The sequence below is a fragment of the Micromys minutus genome, assembly GCF_963924665.1.
Source record: "Micromys minutus genome assembly, chromosome: 10".
Lineage (NCBI taxonomy): Eukaryota > Metazoa > Chordata > Mammalia > Rodentia > Muridae > Micromys > Micromys minutus.
Genome location: NC_137979.1, coordinates 25,918,178 through 25,944,368, shown reverse-complemented (window position 1 = coordinate 25,944,368; position 26,191 = coordinate 25,918,178). Strand labels below are relative to the sequence as shown.

Here is a 26,191-nt window from a genome sequence, read left to right as displayed (position 1 = left end):
ACAAATGTATAAGCATCTGAGACACAAGGTGGACAAACAGAACTTCCAGACATCTTCCTTGTTTCTGAGGGCCCTTCCCAGCCACTGCGTTAGCTTTGGTTCATTTTTGTGAGCCCCTGAGTCTCGGGCTTGTCATAGCACTTAGAATTGTTCCTCTGCCAAGCTCAGGTTACCTGCTGCGGCTCTAAGCAGGTACTGGCTAAGCATGAGGAAGTAAACCATTTGGAAGACCTCATTTGCTGTAGGAGCTGTGGAAAGAGTGGGTAGGTACTATGGACAGAGTATCCATTCTGGGGTTGATTCTCTCCTAGACTGGAGAGGGTCTCCAGCATCACCTCACACTGGGAACCCTCGGTGGTCACCTACTCAATTATTATTATCATCTTGAACTGGTAATTTATCTACGTACTTCTGAAATCAAAGCTATATGAAAGAAACACCCCTTTCTGTACAACGTTCACACACACACAAACACACACACACACACACACACACAAACCAACACCTTTGCTTGTGACTTAACTGGAGGGTTATGGTTGTGAGCCCAGCCTTTAATGTCTGAACCATCTTTCCAGCCCATTGTTACTGTTTTTAAACTCCAATAAAGATGTGGCTAAACTTGGTGGCTCACACGTGTAATCTCAGTACTTGGGAGGTAGAAGCAGAGGATCAGAAACTTAAGGACATTTAGGCTACATGAGAGCCTGCCTCAGAACAAGAATATGTGACCTTTGCCCATCCCACCTCTATTTTGAAATGATTCACACAGAAACTCACTGTGTAGCCCAGGCTGGTCTTGAACTTAAGTCAGTTACCCTGCCTCCTAAGTACTAACTAGGCTTACCGTCATGAGCCACCACACCTGACTCCACCCACCCTTTTTGTAAGCAGAAGGTGCCATGCAGTGGCACCATCACCTTGTTTTTGGAAGTTTCCCCTGTTAGTTCCTGGAGAGCATCTTATTGCTTCTTAGAGCTGAAAGCTACTCTCCTGTGTGAACAAACCACAACTAGTTAGCCTGACCCTTGTTAATGGACTCATGGGTAGTTTCCATTTCTTTACTATTGTAACTAATTGTGCACTTACACAAGTAGGAAAAACCCCGGAAGAGGGGTTGCTGGGTCAAAGGCTTTCTGCACCTTTGGTTGAAAATACTAAAATGCTCCATAGGAATGATGTCACTAACCTTCCCACCAGTAATGTAGTAGCAGTATACCTAACTTCCAGTATCTCTCCATCTTTGTCCCACAAGGTTTCCATTCTACACTGTAGCCCAGGCAGGGTAAACTTTCAACCCTCCTGCCTTAGTGCGGAGATAAACAGGCTGGTGCCATCAAATATGACCCAGTGTCTCCACTCTAAGTGATCGCTTGAATGGTTAAATCAGTGTGTGATGGGTTGAGACCAAGGCTGGTAGGCTCCATTAGCACTGTGCTCTCCAGCCCCAGATACCATTTGCTAAGCTCTATAACATTGAAGAGCCCAAGGAGCCCCTCGGGCTGGGCTGGCCTGAGGTCATCAGCGTTGTCAGCTTTCTGTGGGAGGACTTTAGTGGGTGTTCATAGCAAGGTGCTAGAGTTAAAATTTAGCCATGCTCTTGCCTCTCTGAGCTTTCCTGTCAGTGTGATGGGATGGATGACAATGGAGAAAGCTCTCTGGGATCATTTGACCAAACCCTAAGAGGCATCGGAAGATAAAGATAGGCAGTGGGGGGGAGAGTTGTGCTTGTTAAGTCCTGTCTTTCTAACTCCGTTTTAATGTATTTGTCCAAGCCTTTCTTTGTTTCTCTCTGCCTTTTTTTTTTTTTTTTTTTTTTTTTTTTAAGATTTATTTATGGGGCTGGAGAGATGGCTCAGTGGTTAAGAACACCGACTGCTCTTCTAGAGGTCCTGAGTTCAAATCCCAGCAACCACATGGTGGCTCACAACCATCTGTAATGGGATCAAATGCCCTCTTATGGTGTGTCTGAAGACAGCTACAATGTACTCATATATGTAAATAAATAAATCTTTAAAAAAAATTTATTTATTAGGGGTTGGAGAGATGGCTCAGTAGTTAAGAGCACTGACTGCTTTTCCAGGGGTCCTGAGTTCAATTCCCAGAAACCACATGGTGGCTCACAACCAACTGTAATGAGATCTGATGCCCTCTTCTGGTGTGTCTGAACACAGCTACAGTGTACTTATATATAATAAATAAATCTTTTTTTAAAGATTTATTTATTTTATTTATATGAGCAAATCTTTTTTAAAAGATTTATTTATTTATTTAACCACTGAGCCATCTCTCCAGCCCTGTCCAAGCTTTCCTATGTTGAGATTTATTGACTAGTACATGTTTTTCTCATATAAAATAAGCCAAAAGATGTCATGGTTGTCACCTTATGGTAGATCCACATGGTACCAGGAGTCACTGAGACAGAGGGCCCTGCAGCCTCCATGGGTGAATACCCAGAGCTCAGACAGCTCACTTTGCAGGGGAATGGCCTTATAACTTGGTGCTTTAGTTCTGTGGTTACCTGCATAGCCTCTGCAACAATCTAGTGCTCTAGTGGCAGGTTTCAGGCAGTGAGGACCTGGAGTCCTGGTGCCCTTGGGTATGAGGAGGTCACATAGGTCTTTACCTGGACTTGCCCTGAGGAATGAGGCTTCACAGTGCCCTACACAGTCTGTAAAAGGCCACCTCTGGGAAGCACGTTCAGAACAAGTTAGGATCATGTTTAGGTTTCGTCTCAACTCAAATGTCTCAGAGCATGGGGCCAACAAGATGGCTCAGTAGGTAGAGGTACTTGCTGCCAGGTTTGAGTCTGACTCCTGCAAGTTTTCTTCTGACCTCCACACACTCTAAATAAGTGTAAAAAATTGTTTGTGGAGACAGGTTCTGGCTGCTTAGCCCTGGCTAGCTTTGAACTCAGTTTGTAGACCAGGCTGGCCTTTAGTCAGAGATTTTTGGCCTATCTTGGCTTCTTGAATGCTGGGATTAAAGCATGTACCACCATGTTGGGCATGATTAACTAGAACAAAGGTTCTTAATCATTGATTCTTTCCCCTGGGCAGGAGGGTACTTGAACGTAACAGAAATTCACATAAATGTACGTACATAAAATCCATAGTTAATGTAGTTTTGGAGCCCAAGAAGCCCATCCACTGGCCCCTTCAGGCAGCATTCTCTGTTGTGATCATTATTATCTTTATCTCCGTACTGCACACAGCCGCACTCTCGTTTCTGCAGTGGGAACAGGGAAGGATCCTGTGGTTTTGGAAACTGCTGCTGAGGGAGGGTGTGGAACTAGGCCAGGAACACCTGGCTCACAGGTCCCTGAAGACTGGCGGGGTGAGAGGGATTCCTCCTTCTGCAAATACAGCTTGGCACTCTGCCTGAATTTCCCAGGAGTCGTGGTGAGAACCAGCAGTGTTGGGAGTGATGTTTGGGCTTCCCCCAGCAATCCCTCCTTGTGATAATTGCTGAGTTCTGCCTCTGCTGGCTCTCATGAGAATCTGTTCCTGTGCAGAGAGGCTGCTGGCAGGGCAGGTGAGGCCAAATGGGGTAGCTACTCCCCAGACCCCAGCCCAGCTCCTTTGCAGCGGCTGGGGGAAGGTGGGAAGCCTAATGACTCATTACTGTTGCAATGAGTCACATCACTGAGGCTTGTGGTTCCCTGCAGGGCTGGTGCCACCTGCTGCCACTCTGGCTTTGTTCAGTGTGGTTTCTTTTCTCGCTGTCCGTTGAGGATTCAACATCAGAAATGGTGACCACCCTCTCACAAACACAGATCTGCAGCAGTTCCAGATTGAAAGACTGTGGCAAGAGAGTCACTCAGCTGGGCAATCCAAGACCACACAAAACCCTCAGGAAGCTCTCAGGATTCAAAGCCAGACTGTGCTGCATAGCAAATTTGAGATGTATGGGCTTTGTAAGACTTTCCCTTTAAAATAAATTAGTAGTTACTTCCTGAGTCCATGTTTCATATCCTAGTCAAAATTGTCTTAGGACTGGATAGAGGACTCAAGCAGTTAGGAGCACTTGGTGTGCAGTCCTGAGGACTAGAGTTTGGATTGCAGCCCCTGAGTAACAAGCCAGGCATTCTGAGTATGCCTGGAGTCATCCCTGAGCACAAGGGTCAGGAGAACAGTGTTCATCCTAGTCTAGATCATATGAGCCTTCAGTTCAGGGAGAGACCCTACCTCAAAGGAATAGGTGAAGGATGAAGAGGGAAGATGCCCATCATCCTCTTAGGGCTCTAACATGGGTATTCACATCCCCTTACACAGATACATGCTCAAACTAAATAACACAAGGAAAAGAAGAAGAAGAAAGAAAGAAACCAACTTGGCAGGGCCTCAGCTCTCCTATACCAAAGAAGGCATCATTTATCCACCTGTGGGGTGGCCCATGATCCTCTGATGCATACAGGTCTTACCACATTGGCTTTTGCTGACTGGCTATCAGTCTTTGAACAGAGGGTGAGGAGGGTGAGGAGCTGGGTAAGCAAGGGGTTTCACATGCCATCAAATGTGACATCACAGGCTCAGCAATTAAGAGCACTGATTGCTCTTCCAGAGGTCCTGAGTTCAATTCCCAGCAACCACATGGTGGCTCACAACCATCTGTAATGGGATTTGATGCCCTCTTCTGGTGTGTCTGAAGACAGCAACAGTGTACCCACATACATGAAATAAATAAATCTTTTTTTAAAAAATGTGACATCACACCAGTCCTAAGAAGTCTCCCCCAATGCAGAGGTCGCAAAGCTGAGACTTAGAGCATGAACTCACTTACCAGGTTTCCCAGAAGCATGGAGTCCCTAGACCAGTCTTAGATCCTGGGCTGCCTACCTCTGTCCTTAGCACTGTTAAGTCTGGCCTCAGCAGTGGCCACGCACTTCCTGCCACACATGTGCACCAGTGTTTTTAGGGTCTGTACATGCCAAGGCCAACTCTGCTTTTCCATGCCAAGCCTTCCTTCCTTTCTCTGGGGTCTCGATGGTAAGCAGGATCCAGAGGAGAGATTAGGTGTAGCCCCTGAAAACATGAATGAAGTAAAGGGACCCCCCTCCCCCAGTGCAGAAAGAGAAATCTCTCACTCTCAGCTGCTGTGCTCATAAATAATCCAGAGGCTCCTGTCAGGGCTGATCTCTGCAGAGGCTTCGTCAATATTTCAGCTTCTCCAGAGAAGCAACCATGTCACCATGCTCTCCAGAAGGGCTGCTGGGCCATATGCTTTCTGTCCCCTTTTCTATTGGTGCTGTCATGTCTCTGTCCTCATGGTCAGGCAGACATATCCGTGTCAACCCTAGTGAGTAGTTTTGCTCCACAGCCCACTGAGGTGACACTGCGCACAGGCAGGGGAGGAGCAGCTTGGCCATAACAGCTCTCACAAGCCCACCATGGGCCTGGGGGCAGAAGGACTGATGGAGATATTTGGTAGGAAGTCAGGATATACTTCTCTGGCCTACCCCTCATTCCAGCACAATTCAGGGCTTGCCCTGGTCCCTGCCTGTCTACAGCATGCTGTAGTTTGAAGGCAAGAAGGATTGCTCCTTCCTTAGATGGGTTAGTACCTTACCTGAGTTCACCTCAGGAATTCAGAAGCTGTGGTGTGAACCATCAGGGGGCTGGGTATGATGTTTGGGCTTCCATCAGCGTTCCTTCCTAGAGATAACAGCCGTGCTGTGCTGTGCTGTGCTGTGCTGTGCTGTGCTCTGCCTCTGCCTAACCTAGGCTCAGATCCTGTTTACTTTACGGTCCAGGTGCTGTGGAGGCTTGCCTCCTGCATCAGCTAAGGCGCCGTGCTGCTGGCTTTCTTCGAAGTGACAAGATGGCGGCCCTGTTCATGAAAGTGGGGAAGACTTGCCCCTTGGCTGGAGATATTTGTCATAAGGTGCAGGAGCTACAGCAACAGGCAGAGGGCAGGTAAGGCCCAAGCCAGCTCTTTGGCATTGACTGTTGTCAAGACAGCCTGCCTGAAGGTGGTTGCCTTCCAGGGGCCAGCCTGAGAGTGGGCTGGTCCTTAATAGTTTCTATTCATATCCCTTCTCTCCCTTTTAGTTCCTCCTCTCAGCCCCAGTGCTCCGAGCTCCGACTCTCGCTTTAGTGCCACCAACCGGAGGCCTTTGGTTCTGAATCTGAAACTTTCCCTTCTTTTCATGCAGGAAACCCTCGGGAGGCAGCCAGGAAGCCCTTCGGAAACAGGGCTCAACCAGTGGGAAGGCCCCAGCTCTCAGCCCACAGGCCTTGAAACACATATGGGTACGCACAGCACTCATGGAGAAAGTTCTGGACAGGGTTGTACAATACCTGGCCGAAAACTGCAGGTGACTGCCTACCCCCACCCCCCATTGGTTCTTTTCTTGGCCCCCCTCAGCCTCATCCCTCCATATGGTTAATAGTCCATGGCAGTCTGTAGGCATGCCTCCAGCCCTCTTTTGGCACCCCAAGAATATTGACCATGCCAAGAACCCTACAACACTCTATCCTGTGGACTCATTCTTTTCTGGTGACTGATAAGAATCAGGTCTCTGGCCATGCTTCTCCTGAGTGAGCTTGACCACGTGGGCCTGAGTCCAGGAGCCCTGGTAGTCACCCTGTCTGTCTCCTCTTGGCAGCAAGTATTACGAGAAGGAAGCACTGTTGGCAGATCCTGTGTTTGGCCCAATCCTGGCATGTCTCCTCGGTGAGCTTGGAAACTTGAAGGCCTGTGTCAGGTCAGTTGGGTGAGGGATGAGTGATAAGAGAGCCACGGCTAAATTACCCATCCCCGTCTCCACAGTGGGACCCTGTGCCTTGGAATACACGAAGCTCAAGACAGCTGATCACTACTGGACTGACCCTTCTGCTGATGAGCTAGTTCAGAGGCACCGTATTCGGGGTCCCCCTACCCGTCAGGACTCCCCGGCAAAGCGCCCTGCCCTAGGGGTTAGTATTCGCCACCTCTCTCGTGTTCATTTTACTCAGATTATATTCATGGGTCCCAAGAAGTACCCAAGAGAACCTTCAGTCTACACTGAGTCTCCCATACATGCCAGTAATCCATGTCTACTGCTGATTAGAGAGTAAAGGGTGGTAAAGAGTCAGCTAGAGAGAGCGGGCATGGGAGCCAGAAGGCTAAGTCCTAAGGCCAGCTTCCCAGAGCAGGGGCCTGAGCTGTGACTTTCCCGGCAGATCCGGAAGTGCCACTCCAGTGGGAGTGCTTCAGAAGACCGGCTAGCTGCCTGTGCCCGTGAGTACGTGGAGTCTCTGCACCAGAATTCAAGAACACGGCTGCTCTATGGCAAGAACAACGTACTGGTGCAGCCGGTAGGAATGCTTCCCTCTTTAGAAGGTCCTGGGACCAGAAGCAGCTTTCTTTGCTTCAGTACTTGACCAGAGAGAAGTAGGTCTCGTTCTACCCATACTTCATTGTCATGACTCGTGCCCAACTTGGAGTTGGCAGGAGACAGAGATGACATCTGCCCTGGCTAGCTGAAATCCCGGCTGTCCAGGCCTAGGAGGGCAGCCAGCTGGCAGAGTGAATGCCCAGTGTGGGTGTGGCTGGCCAGTGGAACACCTGGCACCCAGGCAGACAGGACAGAGCCAATAGCACTGAGCCAACTAGGAAGAACTATCCAGATCAAGCTTCTGGTCCTTCTGGCTCTAGCCCCAGGACTCCATTGCTGGCCTGGGCTGGTCTCTTGGGATCATTTGCTTGGGCCATTCTTAGAGACTCTTGGGCCCATATTGTCTGTGTCTTGTGGTGTGTCTCTTCCCTATAGAAGGAGGACATGGAGGCAGTCCCTGGCTACCTCTCCCTGCACCAGTCTGCAGAGAACCTAACCCTGAAGTGGACTCCCAACCAACTCATGAACGGGACTCTTGGGGACTCTGAGCTAGAAAAGAGGTGAGGGTTTAACACTTGTTCTAAGGAAGCAGGGAAGGGAGTAGAAGCTTGGCCCAGGGCAGGGAGTGGAGAAACAAAGCAGACTCCAAGGGACAAGACTTACTCCTTACCCCAATGCCAAGAATTAGAGGGAGAGGCTGGCTGCTTGGAGTGATTCCCAAGCCCTCCGAAACTGAGCCACGCCTGGCCATGGAGGGGTTTGCACAAGCCAAGTGCTGGATAGCTAAGACTGTTAGACTATGTGCCAGGAAAACAGCATGAGACATAGAGACAGGGCTGGCCTGGGTCACTGCTTGGCTATAGCTGCCCAACATTGTTTCAGGGGGTGTTTCAGTTGACAGAGGCAGGTCTTGAACATAGTGACACCATATGGTTCCTTTTTAGTGTTTACTGGGACTATGCCTTGGTGGTGCCGTTCAGTCAGATCGTCTGCATCCACTGCCACCAGCAAAGTGAGTCTGCCTGTTGGAGGCACAGAGGCAGGACCGACACCGTCTTCCTTCTGTGCACGGAGCCTGTTAGACTTCTGTGTCCCTCTGAAAATCCTTATTTTGCAGTGTCAGGAATCAGGGCATTGTACATGCTAAGCATGTGTTCTGCTGAGGCACACTCCCAGCCTGCTCTTTTTTTTTTTTTTTTTTAATTATATGTTAAAAAACGTATAGTCAAGCAGTTAGTGGTGGTGCACACCATTAATCATAGCACTCAGGAAGCAGAGGAAGGCAAATCTCTTGAGTTCAAGGCCAGCCTAGTCTACAAAGTGAGGTCCAGGACAGTCAGGGCTACACGGAGAAACCCTGTCTCAAAAAAATATATATATATTTTTAAGTGTATGGTTGTTTCACTTTTGTATGTATGTATGTATGTATGTATGTATGTATGTATGTATGTATGTACCTATGTATGTCTGTACATACATATGTATGTGTGTGTATGTTTTGGCCCATGTAAACCAAAACAGGGCACTAGATCCCAGAACTAGAATTACTGACAGTTGTGAGCTGCCATGTGGGTGCCGGAAATTGAACCTGGTTCCTCTGCAAGAGCAACAAGTGCTCTTAACTGCTGAACTAAAGTTTCCAGCTTCTTTTTTTGAGTATATGTAAGTACACACATTCACACCTGCACTACAGTACACACGGAGACCTCAGAACAGCTGCAGGATTCACTTCTCTCCTTTGAACATGTGGGTTCCAAGGGTGGGAATGCCACTCAAATCGTCAGGCCCTGCAGCAGTCACCTTACCCTGCTGAGCCATCTTGCCAGCCCTCCGTCATTCCTGTTAATGAAGCATGTTCTAGCCTGTCTTTCCTCCTTCCTAGCCTGGGAAATCTCACCTGTCGGGCCAGGGTGATGGGTCGGGTGGTCTCAGGAAGGGCCCCAGCCTCACTCGTGGGCATTCACCCCCACCAGAGAACGGTGGCACGCTTGTGCTGGTGAGCCAGGATGGCATCCAGAGGCCGCCACTACACTTCCCACAGGGAGGACACCTCCTGTCCTTCCTGTCATGTCTGGAGAATGGGCTGCTGCCTCGTGGACAGCTTGAGCCCCCGCTGTGGACCCAGCAGGGAAAGGTATCTTGGTTGGGGAGGCTCTGGGTGCAGGGCTGGGTGAAGGAAGGAAGGCCTCCTCTCTTCCTTTTCCACAGAGTTCTCAGGATCATCTTTGCCTACAACCTTGGGTGGGACTGTGCACTGGACAGGCTGACCATTTGCTTCCTCTGCAGGGCAAGGTTTTTCCCAAGCTACGGAAACGCAGCAGCATACGGTCCATGGATGTGGAGGAGCTGGGTGTCGGACGGGCAACAGACTACGTGTTCCGGATCATCTACCCAGGACATAGGCACGAGCACAGTGAGTGTCCCCGTGACCCCTGTGTGACATCAGAGTCAGGCAGGCCCACTGGTTCATAACTTACAGCCTCCCCACTGAATCACTCACAGATCGTCCTCACCCCCCACCCCCATCACCCTGAGGCCCAGCTCAGCAGATCCAGGGATCACTATACACGTTTCCTGGTAATATTTCATGCCATGATGCAGAAAAAGGGAGACTAGAAATACTAACAGAAGGTGGAAAACTTCCCATTCCTCTTCAGCCTAAAATAAAACACTCCTCCCGTCTTCAGTCCCACATCCAACCTCGACCCATCAGCCTGGGCACAGGAGCTGCGCTCCTTGAACAATGCAGGTTCACTTCCAGAGCCAAAGGCCTCCTCAAGCCAGCCTCTGACACAGCATCCTCTGGAGAGGATGAAACCTGAGGCTTGCATGTTGAGGGCTGTGGCCTGAGGCAGCTGGGCCTCAGGATGGGTGTGTGTGGGGGGGTGGTCTCTCAATAAGTATCTGCTCTTTCTGCTCAGTGATGCAGCTACCCATAGGTTTCTCTGCACTAGACTTGCATTTCTTGAAGTTTAGGTCAGGGACTCTGCCAGTCCACAGTGATTACTGCCAACCAGACCACCTACCCCTCTCTGCGTTTCCTAACTTGTACTGAAAAGTTATCCATAGTGTGTCTTTGCTGATGGGCAGATGACCCAGACTTCACACAGAAGCTACAGCATAAATGATCCAAATAGGCTTGGAGGACCTTGTGTGGAGGACTCTGTTCCACTCAGATGTACCAGATAACAGACAGCTACAGCCAGAGTGCTCTAGACTGGCATTTCACCTCAGGCTTTGCTTGGTTTCAACTTGCAGCCTACATTTCCCTTCTTCAGTCCATGACATGTCCCATTCCGTTCACACCACTGTGAGGACCTCTTCCCTCCCTAGAGGGCAAGCCAGGCATCAAGAGCTGAAACTCAGCTAAGTGACTCCTGCTTTTCCAAGTGGCTCTGAGAGGACCCTGGGAGAAAGAGGTTGAATTTATACTCCTAAAAGGAGGGCTTGGGGACATCTGTAGGTTAAATGCCTATGACAGCAGCTAAATAAAAATTACACACACACACTCCCATCCTCTCCTAATAGCCACAGAAGGTTCTTAGCCCCCACCCTGCCGTCGCCCGCCCCATTCCCTCTGTACTTTGCAGGTCCAAGGTGATCTCGGTCTCCATGCCATTCACCTCAAGGAGGGCAGTTGGTCTCTCCGGCTCAGGGACTAGGGTCCTCATGCCTCTGCCTCTCTCGCTATTCTCTTTGAGCAGTCACTATTAACTACCACCACCTAGCGGCCAGCCGAGCGGCCTCGGTGGACGATGATGAGGAAGAGGAGGATAAACTACACGCGATGCTCTCAATGATCTGCTCGCGGAACCTCACAGCTCCCAATCCGATGAAAGGTTTTTATCCCTCCCCATCCCTGACTCGCCTCATCCTTCCCCCTAACCCCCCTGGGCCCACTTGCCACCCACAAACAGCAGTGTTGGCATTAGGGGACTTACACGCAGGGCCATTTCCTTCTGCCAGAGGCAGATCAGTAAGGACGCAAGGAGCCCAGATCAGTCCTGGCAAGAAGAGGGAATGTGCAGAGCAAATGGTTCTGAATGAGGAGAGGGGGCTTTATGCTGAGAGAGAGAGAGCCACTGGAGCAGGGCTGGCTATCTGATGGCCTCTTGGGGACCAGAATGGCTCTCAGAGCCTCTCCCTATTCCTGCCAGTCATGTGGTCTCTTTCATTTTCTCTGCTGACAGGAAAACCAGCCTGCAGCCTTGTGCTTCTGACTATGACTTAAGACAGGCTGGACAGAGGTGAGAGATAAGACTCACCAGGAGAGGAGACTCCGATAATTGGTCTTCCCCTGTGTGAGGGCTGTCCTGTATGACCAGTACTTTAGCATGAAACTAGAAATACCACAGAGTGTCCAGGAACTGGTCTAGGCTCCCAGCAGCAACATGAATTCCTGCCCCACATGCCCCTGGTTCACTGTGTGGGGCTGAGCAAGAATTTTTAACATCTCCAGACTTGGTTTTCTCACTGGTGCTCAGTGCTGTGCCCGTGGTGTTATCCGGGTGTCCCATACTCTAGGACCTCAGCTTCCATGGTGGCCGGGATCTCCTTCCCCGGAGACAACATAGGATGGTAGTTGCAGCCACTCAGCATGCCTCTGCACACCGAATTCTTCTTTAACATAGACACTATCTTGGTGAGGAGACCCACTCTTCGGAGAAGCATCAACCGGGGGCCCTCTGGTGGTGAGGGAGGGGCTCCAAGAAAGGCTGGACAGAGACACTGATGCTAGACTAGCTTCTAGGTGCTGGGGAATTTTCCAGCCCCCACCATTTCTATGCCACAGAGTGTTAATTGGTTCGCTTTTACAAAGGGAGGCTAATACATTACACTCCTTAGAGAGATGCTGACACTCTGCTTCTCTTCTTACACTTCTGTAGAGTTCTGCTAAGGACACAGCGTCCTAGGCCAGTCACTCAGCTGGTAATGACTCTCTCTCTCCAGCCAGGTCTGTGGCTCAGAACAAGCCCAGTACCATCAGGCAACGCTGCGAGCTGCTCTTCCTGCCACATCCTGCCTTTCCTTTCTAGGCCTGTAGGCCATAGAACACCCTAGGGTTTAGGTTCCTGACAGACACACTTGCTATCTTGCTGTCTGCACCATAGACTTGGACAACACTGTTTACAGGTTATGATGTTTACATAACCTTGAGTCATGCGGGAAGGTTGACTCATTCTCCAAACAGGCATCTGGCAGTAGGAAGGCCGCTGGCTGCTGGGTGGAATGGCACACGCACACCTATAATCCCAGCACTTCGGGGGTAGAAGGAGGAGATCAGAAGGTCAAGATCAGCCTTAGCTACATAGGGAGGTTGAAGCTAACCCAGGCAACTGGAGATCTCAGAAGACAAAAGAAAGCCCACTAGTAGTATTATGACTGAGGCCTCTAAATCAAACGAATTTCCAGGCACATAGGTCCAGAGGCCTTGGAAGTAGTTCAGATATCCTTTTGTAGAGTTTGGGGATTGGACCAACCCGCTGTGTAGCCCCTGTAGCCCCAGTACTTGGGAGAGGGATAGAGGTATGAGGAGAAAATCTGGAGGGAAGTAGAAAGTAGGGATGTGGGGTGGGCGCTCACCTGTGCACTCCAGTCCATAATGACAACACTGTTGAGTTCTGCAGCCATTGCTTTTTCAGGCCTGCAACATGCTTGACTTGTGCATGTGATTAAGTGGCGGGGTGTCCAGGTCTCTTCCCTCCCTCTGTCTCCGTTTCCTGCTGCCCCCCCCCCTACAGAGCAGAGATGCTGTTCACTCTAATTCTGCTCCAGGCCAGGCACCTTTCACTCGGAGTCTTAGGAGCTGTGTGGTTCACCCACCTTGATTGTTTGCTTTATCCTTTCCTCATGCTCAGAGGAGAGAGTCAGAGTCAAAGCTGACCCAGCAGACCCCTGTCCAGCCTGCTGCCTCACCAGTCACTCACCCAGTCACTCCAGAGCTCCAGCTGTCTACACTGGGCTGTCACAGTGTAGAGAGTGTGCAGTGCTGGCTGGTTCAGCTCCTTCCTGGAGAATTAAGGTGAAGAGCATTGACCCAGGAGATGTGCCTTGGTTGGGCCCAACTTTCTGGGCACGAGCTTGTTTCCCTCTGTGCCCATCCTCCAACCTCTCTGCACCTGTTACCATCCCTGCCTGCTGCCTGCTGCCTGCCTGGCTGGGCTGACTCCTCCCCATCCACTTCTGTCCCTACCCCTGGCTCCTCCCACACCTGGCCTCCTGCCTGCTGCAGGGGCTTGAGTAGGCTCCAAACCCCCACAACCTGCACTTACCCTCTCTCGCTGCTCCCAGAGTCTTCAGCATGGCTTGCAACCCCTCACTCCCAGAGCCGCAGCCCCCTATCAAACATATTCCCTTAATTTACCTCCTGGTGGAGCTGAAGGTCCAGATACTGACACAGTCCTACCCACGGGTCTGGGGGGACAAGGCAGGGCAGCCCTTGAGGGGACTAGAGGGAAATCAGCTCAGCCCTTACCACCAAGGCACACCCACAGCTGGAGTCTAACTATCTAAAAACGCCAGACCTTGGCCTCCAGACTGGGGAATCAGAGTCTCTTGCTAGATCTACCTAGGAAACCATTGCTGAAGATTTCAGCACACGAAGCTCTCTTATTCTTCACTTTCTACACCTGAACCCCATGATTTCACTAAGTCCATCACTGCGTCTCATCTCTGTGACTCCTGGCCAATACCCACCCTGAGCACTGTTCTGCCCAATGCAGGCCCTAGAAAACTTGACTCGGTTCTAATTTAGATCAGTAGGGATGGCTGAGACAGCTTCATCTACAGAAGTACAGACATGCTTAAGGGTCTGTCTTCTGATGCTGCACTTTGGCATGGTCAGCTATGACCGGTGTTAGATCATTGGGTCTGTCTGCCCAGACACCACTTCCACCCTCCAGCCCCGGGAAGGTTCCCTCCATTCCAGTTCACACAAGAGCTACCATTGCTAGGTAGGCAGGCTTCAGAATGTCTGGTTTGGGCAGGAAGCACTGTTCCCAGTGAGTTGTAGCTTGAGGCAGCCTCAAGGCTCTTAATCGTTGACACTGGGGCTTCCACACACTCCTGTGAGTGCCTCAGAAAGAAGCAGGCTGAGAGTCTTTACAGCCCAGGCTAACTGGCAGTGTTTTGGGGAGCAGAGGCTTCTGTTCTTCTTTCCTCTAGGAAAGCATATGTTCTCTCTCTCTCTCTCTCTCTCTCTCTCTCTCTCTCTCTCTGGTATTGATGGAGGTGGGTAAACACATCACCCACAACTCAGTCCAAATATTCTATCACGTGGAAAAGGCCGCCATCTTCTCCAGGCTCTGGAACCGGGCAGTGTCAGGCACCCCTCACTCTCCATCTCTGGGTTCTCAACGAGGCAGGCACCACCTTAGGAATTTCCACCAATGTGATTTTGTCTGCAGCTCTGGGCAGAGATGGGCATGCTGCAGGGCACGTGGGGGAGAAAGCCTACGCAGGCATTGACCTTGGCTCCTTCCTGCCCTCAGATGCTGGCGACATGATTGAGATGCAGGGGTTTGGACCCAGCCTGACAGCCTGGCACCTAGAGCCCCTGTGTAGCCAGGGCTCCTCCTGCCTTTCCTGCTCCTCCAGTAGCTCCCCATATGCAACCCCCAGTTACTGCAGCTGCATTTCTGACAGGTGAGTGGAAGGACAGGAACTCGCCTCCTGTTCATGCTGCTGGCCATGTGTGTACCCTCTGTCCTTACAGGCTCTGCCTCTTGACATTGGACAGACCTGGATTCAAATCTCATTTATGCTGCCTACATTACTTCAGCAAATTGTTGGGTCCCCGTGAGCCTCTCTCTTTCCTTTTGTTTTGTTTGAGACAGGGCCTCACCATGTAGCTCTGGCTGGCCTGGAACTCTCTATGTAGACCAGGTGAGCCTACAACTCACAGATACCTGCCTGCCTCTGCCTCCCAAGTGCTGGGATTAAAGGCCTGGCACTTCTGTTGTCCTAAGCCTCAGTTTTCTCCCCTGAAAAATGGGGTGATCCCACCTCCTTCCTTATGGCAGGGGAGGACATGTGATGCCCAGGGTTATGCTTCCCCATAATAGAGAACAATACTCTGCTCACACTCCCATGACACATGCCCCACTGTGAGGCTGTGTGTCTGGGAACCATTTAGGCTCCTTGACTGAATACGCTCCTTCACTTATCACTTCTTTTTTAACCTGCCATTTCTGGTGGTCTCAAAGTGTCTCCATTTATACATAAAGAAATCAAGATTCACTGTAGCAAATTTAACAGCGGCATCAAGGATGACTGGTAGGGTGGGGGGCCACAATTGCACTGCTAAGCTATCTACACCCCCTCTCCACACAGCCCCCAGCATCTTGCCTGCCTCTGCATCCTGAAGCTACAATGTCAGCCCCTCTTGCCAGTGGGCTATAATCCTTCCCCCTTTGAGCCAGGATGTTTCCACAGGTTGCCCCTCAGGCTGCTGTGTGAGAGCATGAAGAGGCAGATTGTGTCCCGGGCCTTCTATGGCTGTAAGTGTGTGGTGAGGTGGGGTACTGAGGGGCTGCGAATGGGTAAGCACCTCAGTCACAGCCTCCTCCTTGCCCACTGTAGGGCTAGCCTACTGCCGCCACCTGTCCACAGTGAGGACACACCTGTCTGCACTGGTGCATCACAACATAATTCCACCGGACAGGCCCCCGGGGGCCTCAGGTGGCCTTACCAAGGATGTGTGGAGCAAGTATCAGAAGGACAAAAAGGTGCAAACTGGGCCTCTAAGGCAGAAGCCATGGGGTGGGCCTTGGGAGGCAAGAATTACCCATAGCCGCCTGCTCTAAACTGAATGTTCACTTGGGGTAAAACATAGTAGGGAGCTTGGGTAGACAGACCAAACTGATGCCATGGGGTGACATATGTTTGCATCATAGAGGTGTGGCTGAATCTCATCTGCATGGGAAGGGACTGGGCCAGGAGCCCAATCTACTTCCATATTGATCTGAGAGCTGACAGATCTGCCTGTTAGAGCTCTGCTCCCTGCCCTATGAGGAAGGGGATATGACGAGCTCTCTTGAAGCTATAACCAGGGAACTAGAGACTATGGCTGCCCCCAAGCAAGGTGTGCCTCAGCCTAGTAAAGCCACTAAAGCCCAGGCTTTGCTCTCCCTGGGATGTGGGTTGGCTGCTGGGCCACAGTAACTGGAGACTGTATGGTCTTTACCCTCTGGATCACTCAGAACTACAAGGAGCTGGAGCTGCTCCGGCAGGTGTACTATGGAGGTGTGGAACATGAGATCCGCAAGGACGTCTGGCCCTTCCTGCTTGGCCACTACAAGTTTGGAATGAGCAAGAAGGAGATGGAGCAGGTAAGGGAGCCTTTTTCTACAGAGCCAAGGAAATAGCAGCTGAACAAGTGACCCCGGGCAGGGGGAAGGGGTTGGAACCCTTGGCCCCTCCTAGCTAGAAACAGCAGAGAAGACAGAAGAGCGGCCTCATCTGAGCTCTAGTTCAGCCATCTCAACTTTCCGAATCCCCTCTAGGCTGAAGTTCCAGTGCTTGGCCAGCTTTGAGGAGGGGGAGGCCCTGGGCACCCTCCCCTCGTGGTCATGGTGTGGTCTGTGCACAGGTGGATGTCGCAGTGGCAGCAAGGTATCAGCAGGTGCTGGCAGAGTGGAAGGCCTGCGAGGTGGTGGTGAGGCAGCGGGAGCGGGAGGCTCACCCAGCCACGCTCACCAAGTTCTCCTCGGGAAGCAGCATCGATAGCCACGTGCAGCGCCTCGTGCACCGGGATTCCACCATCAGCAATGATGTGAGCCAGACTGGGGGAGGGCTGGGGGAGGGCTGGGGAGACCCACCAATCTCATAGGCAGAAGGGTCCCAAGCATGGGGCCAGCCTCCAATCCTGGTAATTGGGTCCTGGACAGAGGTTTTATGTGTTAGTGTCTCAAGTTTTCAATTGAAGAATGGGCAACTTCTAGTACTTTCACATCACAACAAGTCACTGCTTTGTGCTGGGTTTCAATGGAACAGTAGGGGAAACAGATCTTTAGGGAAGCTTCTCCCTCTGTGTAGAGAGCATGTGAGGTAATCATAGGTTCCCATGGGTCCCAGTACTGCCTGGTGAGATCCGTGTCTCTGAGCAAGACTGTCCAATGTCTAGCCCGTTTCCAAACTTCTCCATTCCCATGCCTCTGACTCAAGAGGCTTTGTGGAAAGCTGTGGGCCAGAGGACAGAGGCACGCTGAGAGAGCCGTTGCGTTCCTCTGGCAGGGTCCTTTCTCAGAAGAGACTGCAGAGGTAGGCAGGGCACTTGCGGATGGCTCCTTCTGCAGCCACTCTGCTTGAGAACGGAAGTTGTAACAGTGGCCGCCTGTTGCTCCACACGTGCCTGGGTTTGTTTTTCCTTCCTTCCCCTTTCCTGTCCCCAGGCCTTTCTATCTTGAACTGTCTTACCTGTAACCCTGCTTCAGCCTTTCCAGTGCAAATGCTGGGGTTTCAGGCATGCTCTAGATACTTACCCAGCATGCTTTGTTTGTATTCTTGTGTTTGCTTATTTTTGAAACAGGGTCTCACTTTGTAGTTCTGAAACTTGCTATGTAGGCCAGGCTAGCCTTGAACTCACAGAGATCCACCTGCCTCTGTATCCCAAATATTAGTATTAAAGTTGTGTACAATCATGCCCAGCCCACAAGTGGTCATCTTTTTATGATTTATTTATTTTTATGTGTATCAATATTTTGTCCACATGTGCCTGTGAAGGTCAGAAGAGGGCACCAGGATTCCTTAGAATTAGAGTTACGGATAATCAAGAACCACCTTATGGATGCTGGAAACCTACCCAGGTCCTCTGAAGAGCAACAAGTGCTCTTAACCACTAAGCCATTTCTCCAGTCCCCACTATGTGTATATCCCACCCTACCCCCACCCCACCCCTCAAAATAGTTTCTTCCTAAAATAAAATGACAAATAAGTATAAAGTTGCCATGGTGAAGTCCATTACTTTCTATAATATACTACCATTAAAATTTTTAAAAAAACAGGCTTAGTGTCTCACATCTGAAATCCCAGGATCCTACAGGGAGAAGTAGGAGGATCAGGAATTCAAGGCCAGCCTGAGCTACACAGCAGAGCCTGAGCCAGTCTGGGCTATGCTAGTCCCTGTTTCCAAAACAAAAACAAAACAACGAACATGCCTTTTTAGATAGTTTGGTCTTGATGCTTTACTAATGGGGAATGTCAGCAGAAAATGTAATCTGACCAGAGAGATGGCTGAACTGAGCGATCAAGGGCATGACTACTCGTTTAGAGTTCCTGGGTTCAGTTCAGTTCCCAACACCCTCGTAACCAGTCGCTAACTCCAGTTCCAGGACATATGGTGCCCTCTTCTGACCTCCACGGGCCCTGCATGCATGTGACGCACAGACATAAATGCAGGCAAAGCATAAAATAAAAATACATGTTTTCTTTAAAAGTGTCTAACTGGAAGACACATTCTCCCTCCCCGTAGCGCGCGCACGCGCGCGCACACACACACACACACACACAGTATTGGAATACTTGGTGGCTGAGGTTAGAGAATGCTGAGGCCATGCTGGGCCACAGACTTCCACTAGCATGGCTTTACTCAGTTTTTCAGATTTCACCCAGAGTGAAAACTTGAAGCATCCCTTTGACTACTAGTAGTGTCCAGTTAGGAGAAAAAGAGTAAGGCAGTATGTGGATGTGACCTCTCCCCTGGGGCTGGTTCTTAATGGTGGACTTCTGTATACTGATTGTCCCTTCTTCTGTACTTTCTGAAGACTAACATGAAGGACTTGGTATTGTTACTGAGGGTTCCTGACTTGTCTGCTCAACATTCAATACTAAGAGTAAAGAACTCGCTTTTCCTAAAACATGCATCTTTTTCATGCCAAGACACTAGGGCAGGTCTCCTGGGCTCCTTTGTGACTTAAGGTCTTTGTAGAATGACAGTGAGCTCTAACTGGCTACCAAGAGTAGTGGTTATAGGACCTATGGGCTGAATACGGCTCAATTATTAAGATCACAAACTGTTTTTGCAGAGGACCTGAGTTCAGTAGGTCCCTGCACTCAGGTACATTCACCAAGTGCAGACATGTAATTAAAAATAAAAAAATGAATCTTTTAAAAAAACATGGTGGTAATGCACGTTTTTAATCCCAGCACTTAAGAGGCTGGTGGATTCCTTGAGTTAGAGGCCAGCCTGATCTACCGAGTGAGTTACAAGACAACCAGGTCTACACACAGAAAAAAACAAAACCAAAAAAACTAGGGGCCTCTGTTCCCCTTCCTACTTCAGTCTCCTGCAGCTGTGGCATACACTGCAAAGGGCACGGCCTGTCTGGGGTTTTTTTTTTTTTTTTTTTTTTTGCCCAAAGCCTTGTTCTTCTTTTGGTTGGCTGGGTTAGAAGCCAGTTCGGTGCCTGGGGCTGCAGTGTTGGGAGATGGGGGTCAGCAGGGGTGGGTGAGAGTGTGAAGAAAATCCCTCTTCCCAGTTCCATTCTAATCTGGGAAGGTCCTGGAGTGTTGGGTGAAGCCATCTGTTTATTTCCACCAGGTGTTTATCTCTGTGGATGATCTAGAGACCCCTGGGCCTCAGGACCCTGAAGATTCCAAAACAAAGCAGGAACAGGAACCGGGAACTGGGACTCCAGGCACGGCAGCTGCAGAGCAGCAGTCTGTGGAGTTTGACTCTCCAGACTCAGGGCTGCCTTCCTCCCGAAACTACTCTGTGGCCTCAGGCATCCAGTCCAGCCTAGATGAGGCACAGAGTGTGGGCTTTGAAGAAGACGGTGCTGGAGAAGAAGGATCCGAAGGGCCAGCCACTGCAGCCCACACGTTCCCTGGACCCCAGGATCCAGGCCAAGAGAAGCTTGACGCAGGGGAGGAGCTTGCAGCTGTGTGTGCTGCAGCCTATACTGTACGTGGATGCTCCTTGATACCACTGTCAGTGGCTCTGCGAGTCCTGACACTAAAATCTGGGGACTGACTGCAAGGGGAGAGGGTGGTGTCTATCCTGAAAGGGCTCTCTTGAGCATCACCAAGAGGCCTCTGTCCTCAGAGTTCTGGGTCCTTGTTGGCTGAGTTTTCTTTCTTTGGGTATCATTTCTTGCCCCAGCCTGAGAGAGCTGGCCCAGCCTTACCTCTGAGGGACACCCCTTTTCCAGATAGAACTGCTGGACACCGTGGCCTTAAATCTGCACCGCATAGACAAGGATGTGCAGAGATGTGACCGAAACTACTGGTACTTCACGACTCCCAACCTCGAGAGGCTCAGAGACATCATGTGCAGGTGCCATTGGGGGCAAGCATTGGGAGATTTGGAGACCCAGCCTGGGCCATGGGCTTTACCTGTTGTTGTGTCAGGTCTCCCTGCATCTTGTCTGGAGCGCTGTTCCCACAGGGCCAGTCCCCTTCCCATTGCATCCCAGAGGTCTTTCAGAGACACCTTCACTCCACTGTCCTTCACACCAGACTGCAGTGGCCTTTTATTTCCCTCACTGTCCTCTACTGAGGTGTCCTAGGGACAAAGGCCATGGGCATTTCCCACTACCTTATAGAGTAGAGCTATGGTAAATGTTTCGGGACTGTGGAAAGACAGGCTGACTTGTGGGGAACAGAATGTTTTAGGGGCCATGTTCATGGCAGTTCCCAAGAAAAGAGAATGACTTGGCCACAGTGACTATCCCTGGCATTTCAGCTACGTGTGGGAACACCTGGATATAGGCTACGTGCAGGGCATGTGTGATCTCTTGGCACCTCTTCTAGTCATCCTTGACAATGGTAAGGGATGGGGTGTGGGGCTTCCCAAAGTGGAACTGGGATCAGGGTGACAAAATGGGAGAAAGTCTGGGAGGGGTGAAAATATTAGCCAGTCTGCCCTCTGGGTGTCATGGGGGCCTCCTTCCCATCTCCCCACAGACCAACTGGCCTACAGCTGTTTCAGCCACCTCATGAAGAGGATGAGCCAAAACTTCCCCAATGGGGGTGCCATGGACACCCACTTTGCCAACATGCGGTCCCTCATCCAGGTAAGTGCTGCAGCTGGGGGGGGGGGGCTGGGCATGGCTAGGCTTGCTCATCATCCATAGGGAGGCTAGAGGTTGGTCCAGAAGTGTCCTTTATATGTAAGCTTTTATTTCACATATTTATTTACCAAGGGGCTGGTCTTGAATTTGCAGCAATCCTGCCTCACCTCCTTGACTGCTGGGATATTGGCATGCACCACCAGCCATAGCTAAATTACCTTCACTTTAAAAAAAATTTCACTGCCTAGCACATGCTCCTAATCCCTACACTTGGGATTTAGAGGCAGGGCACAGAGTGAGAACCTGTCATGTCAAAAGGACTGGAGAAATACCTTAGTCTAGGAGCTAAGTTTGATTGCAGTAGATTTGTTTTTAAAGCCACCCGGTAGTTTATAATCCTAGTACTGGGAAGGAGGAGACAAGCCAATCCCTGGTTTCTCTGGCCAGACAACCTACTTGAGCCAGTGAAAGACCTTGTATTCAGAAACTGATAAAAGGTGAAGAGCAGCAAAGGATGACCTGAGGCTGTCCCCAGGCACACAGTATGCCCACATGCTCATGGCCACCTACAAACACATGTAGGCACAAATACACAAACACTGAGTTGGGGACAACCAGAGGACCCAGGTTCACTTCCCAGCACCCACATGGCAACTCACAGCTGTCTGTAACTCCAGCTCTAGCGGACATAACACCCTCAGAGACATATTCACAGGCAAAACACCAATGCACACAAACTAAAAATAAGGCGTTAAAAATGATTTAATTGTTCAAAAACAAAGGCTCTAGCTCAGGTAAAGTGCTTGCCTACACACGAAAAGCCCTGGGTTTCATCCCCAGCACCACACAGAAAGATAGTTATCCATATTACAAACTGAGAAAAAGCAGTGTGCCCACATGCCTGGACCTGTTTTGGTGAGAAGTGAAGTTGGTGGTGAAATCGAATGTCCAGAAACTGGAGTCGCTGCAGAAAGAATACAGGGGCGGGGAGGCAGGTGAATAGGAATGCTGGGACAGACATGGCAGTGCAGGGGGTGGCTGAGGTGACCCTGGGTGCTGGCTGAGGGTGGCACAGAAGCAGCCCAGGTCAGCGTCTCTCCCTCTCTCTCATGAGATCTTGGACTCGGAGCTGTTTGAGCTGATGCATCAAAATGGAGACTATACCCACTTCTATTTCTGTTATCGCTGGTTCCTGCTAGATTTTAAAAGAGGTAAGAAGTGGGTGGGTCTGGGCACCATGGCATATGCCTACAATCCCAGTGCTCCAGAGAACAGTAGGAGGGTTACTAGGAATTCGAGACCAGTATCAGCTACATAGCAAGACCCTATCTAAATAAAATTTTTAAAAATTGGGATATGGGACTGGGGTCAGGGAGACAGGAAAGCCCAGAATCAGTTTTTCTAACTTCCATGGTGACCCGTGTGACCACCCCTGGCCAGCCTGGGTTTAGTAAGGCTGCTTGAGCACGTGTATCCCCGAATGCTCACGAGGCCTTTCCATACCACGGCTCTGCCCGTTTTGTCACATGTCTTTGGAGCCTTGTCCCTACATCTCCCCTAAGCAACTAAAACTGTGGCGTGCTGCTCCGGGTCTGCAGAAATATCCAAAGAAAGGGGTGGGGTCTCAGTCTTGGGTCTGGATCCCCATTCTGGAGCCAGGCTGAGCCAGGCTGGGTGCAGGAGGGGAAATGTAGCTGCTGGAACTGCGTCTATGTGTCACCAGCAAGCCCCGTGCCTGGACAGTTAAGTGCCAGCTTCTTACTGTCCCCAGAGCTGCTGTATGAGGACGTGTTTGCAGTGTGGGAAGTGATCTGGGCAGCCAGGCACATCTCCTCAGAGCACTTTGTCCTGTTCATCGCCCTGGCCCTGGTGGAGGCTTACAGAGAGATTATTCGTGACAACAACATGAACTTCACTGACATCATCAAGTTCTTCAATGGTATGAGCTGATCCGGCCTGTGCCCTAGCGGGGACCGCGGGGCCTCAAGTCCTGGATTGGGCGGAGTTGGAGGGTTCTCAAGAATTCTAGTCCCCATAGGCGGTGTCAAGGGCACAGCAGGTGGAAACTATGCTAGGGGTCATCCCCATGATGATCCATGTTTTCCCCAGAGCGGGCTGAGCGGCATGATGCCCAGGAGATCCTTCGGATCGCTCGGGACTTGGTCCACAAGGTGCAGATGCTCATGGACAACAAATGAGGGCTGCAAAGTGGAGAGCTCGGGTACCAGGCCCCTGAGCTCCAGCAGGAAGAGGCAGAGGTCATCACAGCCCAAACTGTCTCGCCCCACCCCTCACTCCCGCCAACCCCGCCCACTCGGCTGTGTAACCTAACAAAGTGACTGTGAGCCTGGGACGTGAGTGGGGGTAGTGCTGGCCCTGCAGGGCAGGTTGGGGTCAGGATACCTACAGGTCACAGCTGGGTGGGAGGGGCCGGCCTCAAACAACTTAGAATAGCCCCACTGCCACCTGCAGCCTCAGCCTGGACTGTTTTCCAATGCCTCTTTCCAGTTGACCTGGGGCCCTGTAGGTTTAGTGGGGTCTACAGTGGCCTGCATCTTCTCTAGCAAGAGTTGCATAGGGCAAGGAGCTCTGTGCCATATCTCTCCCGAGGCCTTTTGTGGTCTCAACTAGCTGCCTATCCAGGCATGTCCTAGGGGCAGGAGACCTTGGCTACCTTCTAGGCTCTCCTAAGACTCTGGGGCAGTCAGATGTGGGCCCTTGGTGAGAGTGGCCCAGCTCAGCAGCACTGCCATAGCCTCTGGCCCCCAGAGTGACCCCTCTCATGTGCACAGTGTCACTCTCCGCACCCTGCCCTTGCTTTCTGCACTAGACATCCCTAGGACTGAGCAAAAGCAGCACACTGGCCTCTATGTGTACAGAGGGCGGGGCTATGCCTGCTCTCCAGAACCACCCCAGGGAGAGTGTAGGAAGACAGTCCTGTCACAGCCTCCCTCCAAGGACAGGCCTGTGAGTCTGGGGCTTCCCATTGCCTGTTCTACACATCTATGAGTTCCTGGGGCTGAGGGAGGTGGGAGTGTCTGGATTGTCCCAGTTCATCCCTAGTGAGAGGCAAGGCCAGCTCCCCTTTCCACGTGCTTCTTGGGGTTCCAGGAAGCCTGGAAACCTAGAGGGCCCTTGGAAGAGTTTACAGGGTTGTTGATATAAGTCCGGTTCTTGACCTAAGGTTTAGGCATGCTGCTTGTTTCTTCTGTCACCCCTACATCCCCACCATCTGAGCACGTGCAAACCAAGTCTGGGACTTGGAGCCCACCTTGCCTGGCTCCTGCTTAGAAGTCACCAAGGTCCACAGACTTGCTGCAGTTGAGAAACATGAGAAAGGACCAGCTGCATTCTGCACATAGCACAGCATTCCCTGCCCTCCCTTACCCCTGGGTACTGCACAGCCTGTGTGGGGCCAGCCTACCCTATGGCCCACCCTTGTTCCTGATTCCTCAGCATCCACCAAGCACGGGTGGCCAATGTGTGCCTGCCTTAGTGACTCTGGTTTTGTGAGGAGCAGAGTGTATGGGGTTTTGTTTTTTGTTTGTTCGGGTTTTTTTTTGTTTTTGTTTTTGTTTTTGTTTTTTTTTTTTTTTTTTTTTGCTCAGAAACTATACTCTTAAATGTAACAGACCAATAAAACGCATTTGGCAATGCTTGAAGCTCTGATGGCTACTTGTGGGACTGGCTGGACACAGAAGCTCATGTGTTAGAGATAGTTCTGTACATGCCAACATCCAACAGTAAAGGGTGACAGCTTAAAACAAGAAGAATGATCTAAGAGAACCAAAATCCTTAGAAACTTTCCTTTTAGAAGGGCCTCCAGTGTGGGGCTCCATGGCATAGGCTATTTAGGAAGTTAGGTCCAGGGGCCTTACTCCAGAACCACAGTCTTATATTGTCTAGAGTAGGGCCCCAACCCATAGTTGAAAGTCCTTGGACTCCTGTCCTCCAGGCCCCCAGCTTACCCCCCTCCTCAGCCAGGTTATCAGAGTGAGGAATCATCTTAGGAATGACACTCCAGCTCTCAGCCGCCAGACCTGCCCTTTGAGCCCCCTCACTACCAGTGAGCTCATCTCTGGATCTGTCTGGGGGAAGTCGCTGGAGGGGACAGCTGCTGTGAGGGTATGGGAGGGCCTGCTTATAACCCTGACCCAGAGCCCTTCTGTCATATCTTTAACAGCTCCCTGTAATTCCTGAGCCCTAGGGTCCACGACCATTTTCTCAAAAGCTGTGTTCCAGTCTATAGCCCTAGCCGTCTGGCACCAGCTACTAAGACAGAATGCAGACTAATGACCATACTGGCCAGGGAAAACTGGGACACATGAAGCTTGTATAAGGGGACTTGGTATGCTCTCTAGGGAAATACTCCCACTCCACCCCCAGCCTCCCCCACCCTCAAGGGGTTCTGTAGCCTGGGTGATTGTTGAATCCTGCTGTGACCACATTCACCAAAGGTCTGGACAAATAAACCTGTAACCTGGCCCCTCCCTAACCCACTCTCTACTCCACCTCCCTATTCAACATGTTAGCTGGCTATGTAAACACTACAAGGGATCCCACAGCCAAAAGGGGTCTCCAGAGGGTTGGGCTAACCTGGTACGTTGGGCTTCCTGGACACGAACTTGTTGGTGAGTATTCTTAGAGCTCTGAGCACAGGGAGTGGCTCGTTGCTTATCCTAAAGATGCAGCCCAGGTCTCAGGTGGTGTTCCCAGGGCAGGGGCTTCATGCTATTCGCAGTGCTGGGCACAGTACCAAGCCTGAGTGAGCAACTCCAAGCCTCATTAACCCTACCTAGCCTTTCCCTTGCTGCTCTAGCAGCCAGGACAAAGTTCTTCCTGATGCCACCAGCAGAGAGCGCTCACA

General features: G+C 50.9%; 1 protein-coding gene across 2 annotated transcripts in view; it reads left to right on the top strand.

Annotated features, from left to right (window-relative positions):
* SGSM2 (small G protein signaling modulator 2) overlaps positions 1-24,871 on the top strand; it is a gene marked incomplete at its 5' end in the record, with an annotated part of 38,863 nt that extends 13,992 nt beyond the window's left edge. Inside the window, 22 exons of one of the 2 annotated variants that reach the window (XM_080923048.1) lie at positions 5,750-5,912; positions 6,152-6,313; positions 6,605-6,672; positions 6,769-6,914; positions 7,161-7,295; positions 7,751-7,875; positions 8,260-8,327; positions 9,289-9,449; positions 9,602-9,728; positions 11,020-11,154; positions 14,806-14,959; positions 15,749-15,813; positions 15,896-16,041; positions 16,516-16,644; positions 16,905-17,087; positions 19,854-20,216; positions 20,464-20,588; positions 20,997-21,079; positions 21,218-21,327; positions 22,439-22,535; positions 23,096-23,263; positions 23,434-24,871. In XM_080923048.1, the coding sequence (XP_080779174.1) occupies positions 5,750-5,912; positions 6,152-6,313; positions 6,605-6,672; positions 6,769-6,914; positions 7,161-7,295; positions 7,751-7,875; positions 8,260-8,327; positions 9,289-9,449; positions 9,602-9,728; positions 11,020-11,154; positions 14,806-14,959; positions 15,749-15,813; positions 15,896-16,041; positions 16,516-16,644; positions 16,905-17,087; positions 19,854-20,216; positions 20,464-20,588; positions 20,997-21,079; positions 21,218-21,327; positions 22,439-22,535; positions 23,096-23,263; positions 23,434-23,522 (3,002 nt within the window). In that variant the 3' untranslated portion in view covers positions 23,523-24,871. The remainder of the gene's footprint in view (positions 1-5,749; positions 5,913-6,151; positions 6,314-6,604; positions 6,673-6,768; positions 6,915-7,160; positions 7,296-7,750; positions 7,876-8,259; positions 8,328-9,288; positions 9,450-9,601; positions 9,729-11,019; positions 11,155-14,805; positions 14,960-15,748; positions 15,814-15,895; positions 16,042-16,515; positions 16,645-16,904; positions 17,088-19,853; positions 20,217-20,463; positions 20,589-20,996; positions 21,080-21,217; positions 21,328-22,438; positions 22,536-23,095; positions 23,264-23,433) is intronic. The other variant, XM_080923049.1, reaches the window with a different exon arrangement.
* Between the last annotated feature and the right edge of the window lie 1,320 nt (positions 24,872-26,191).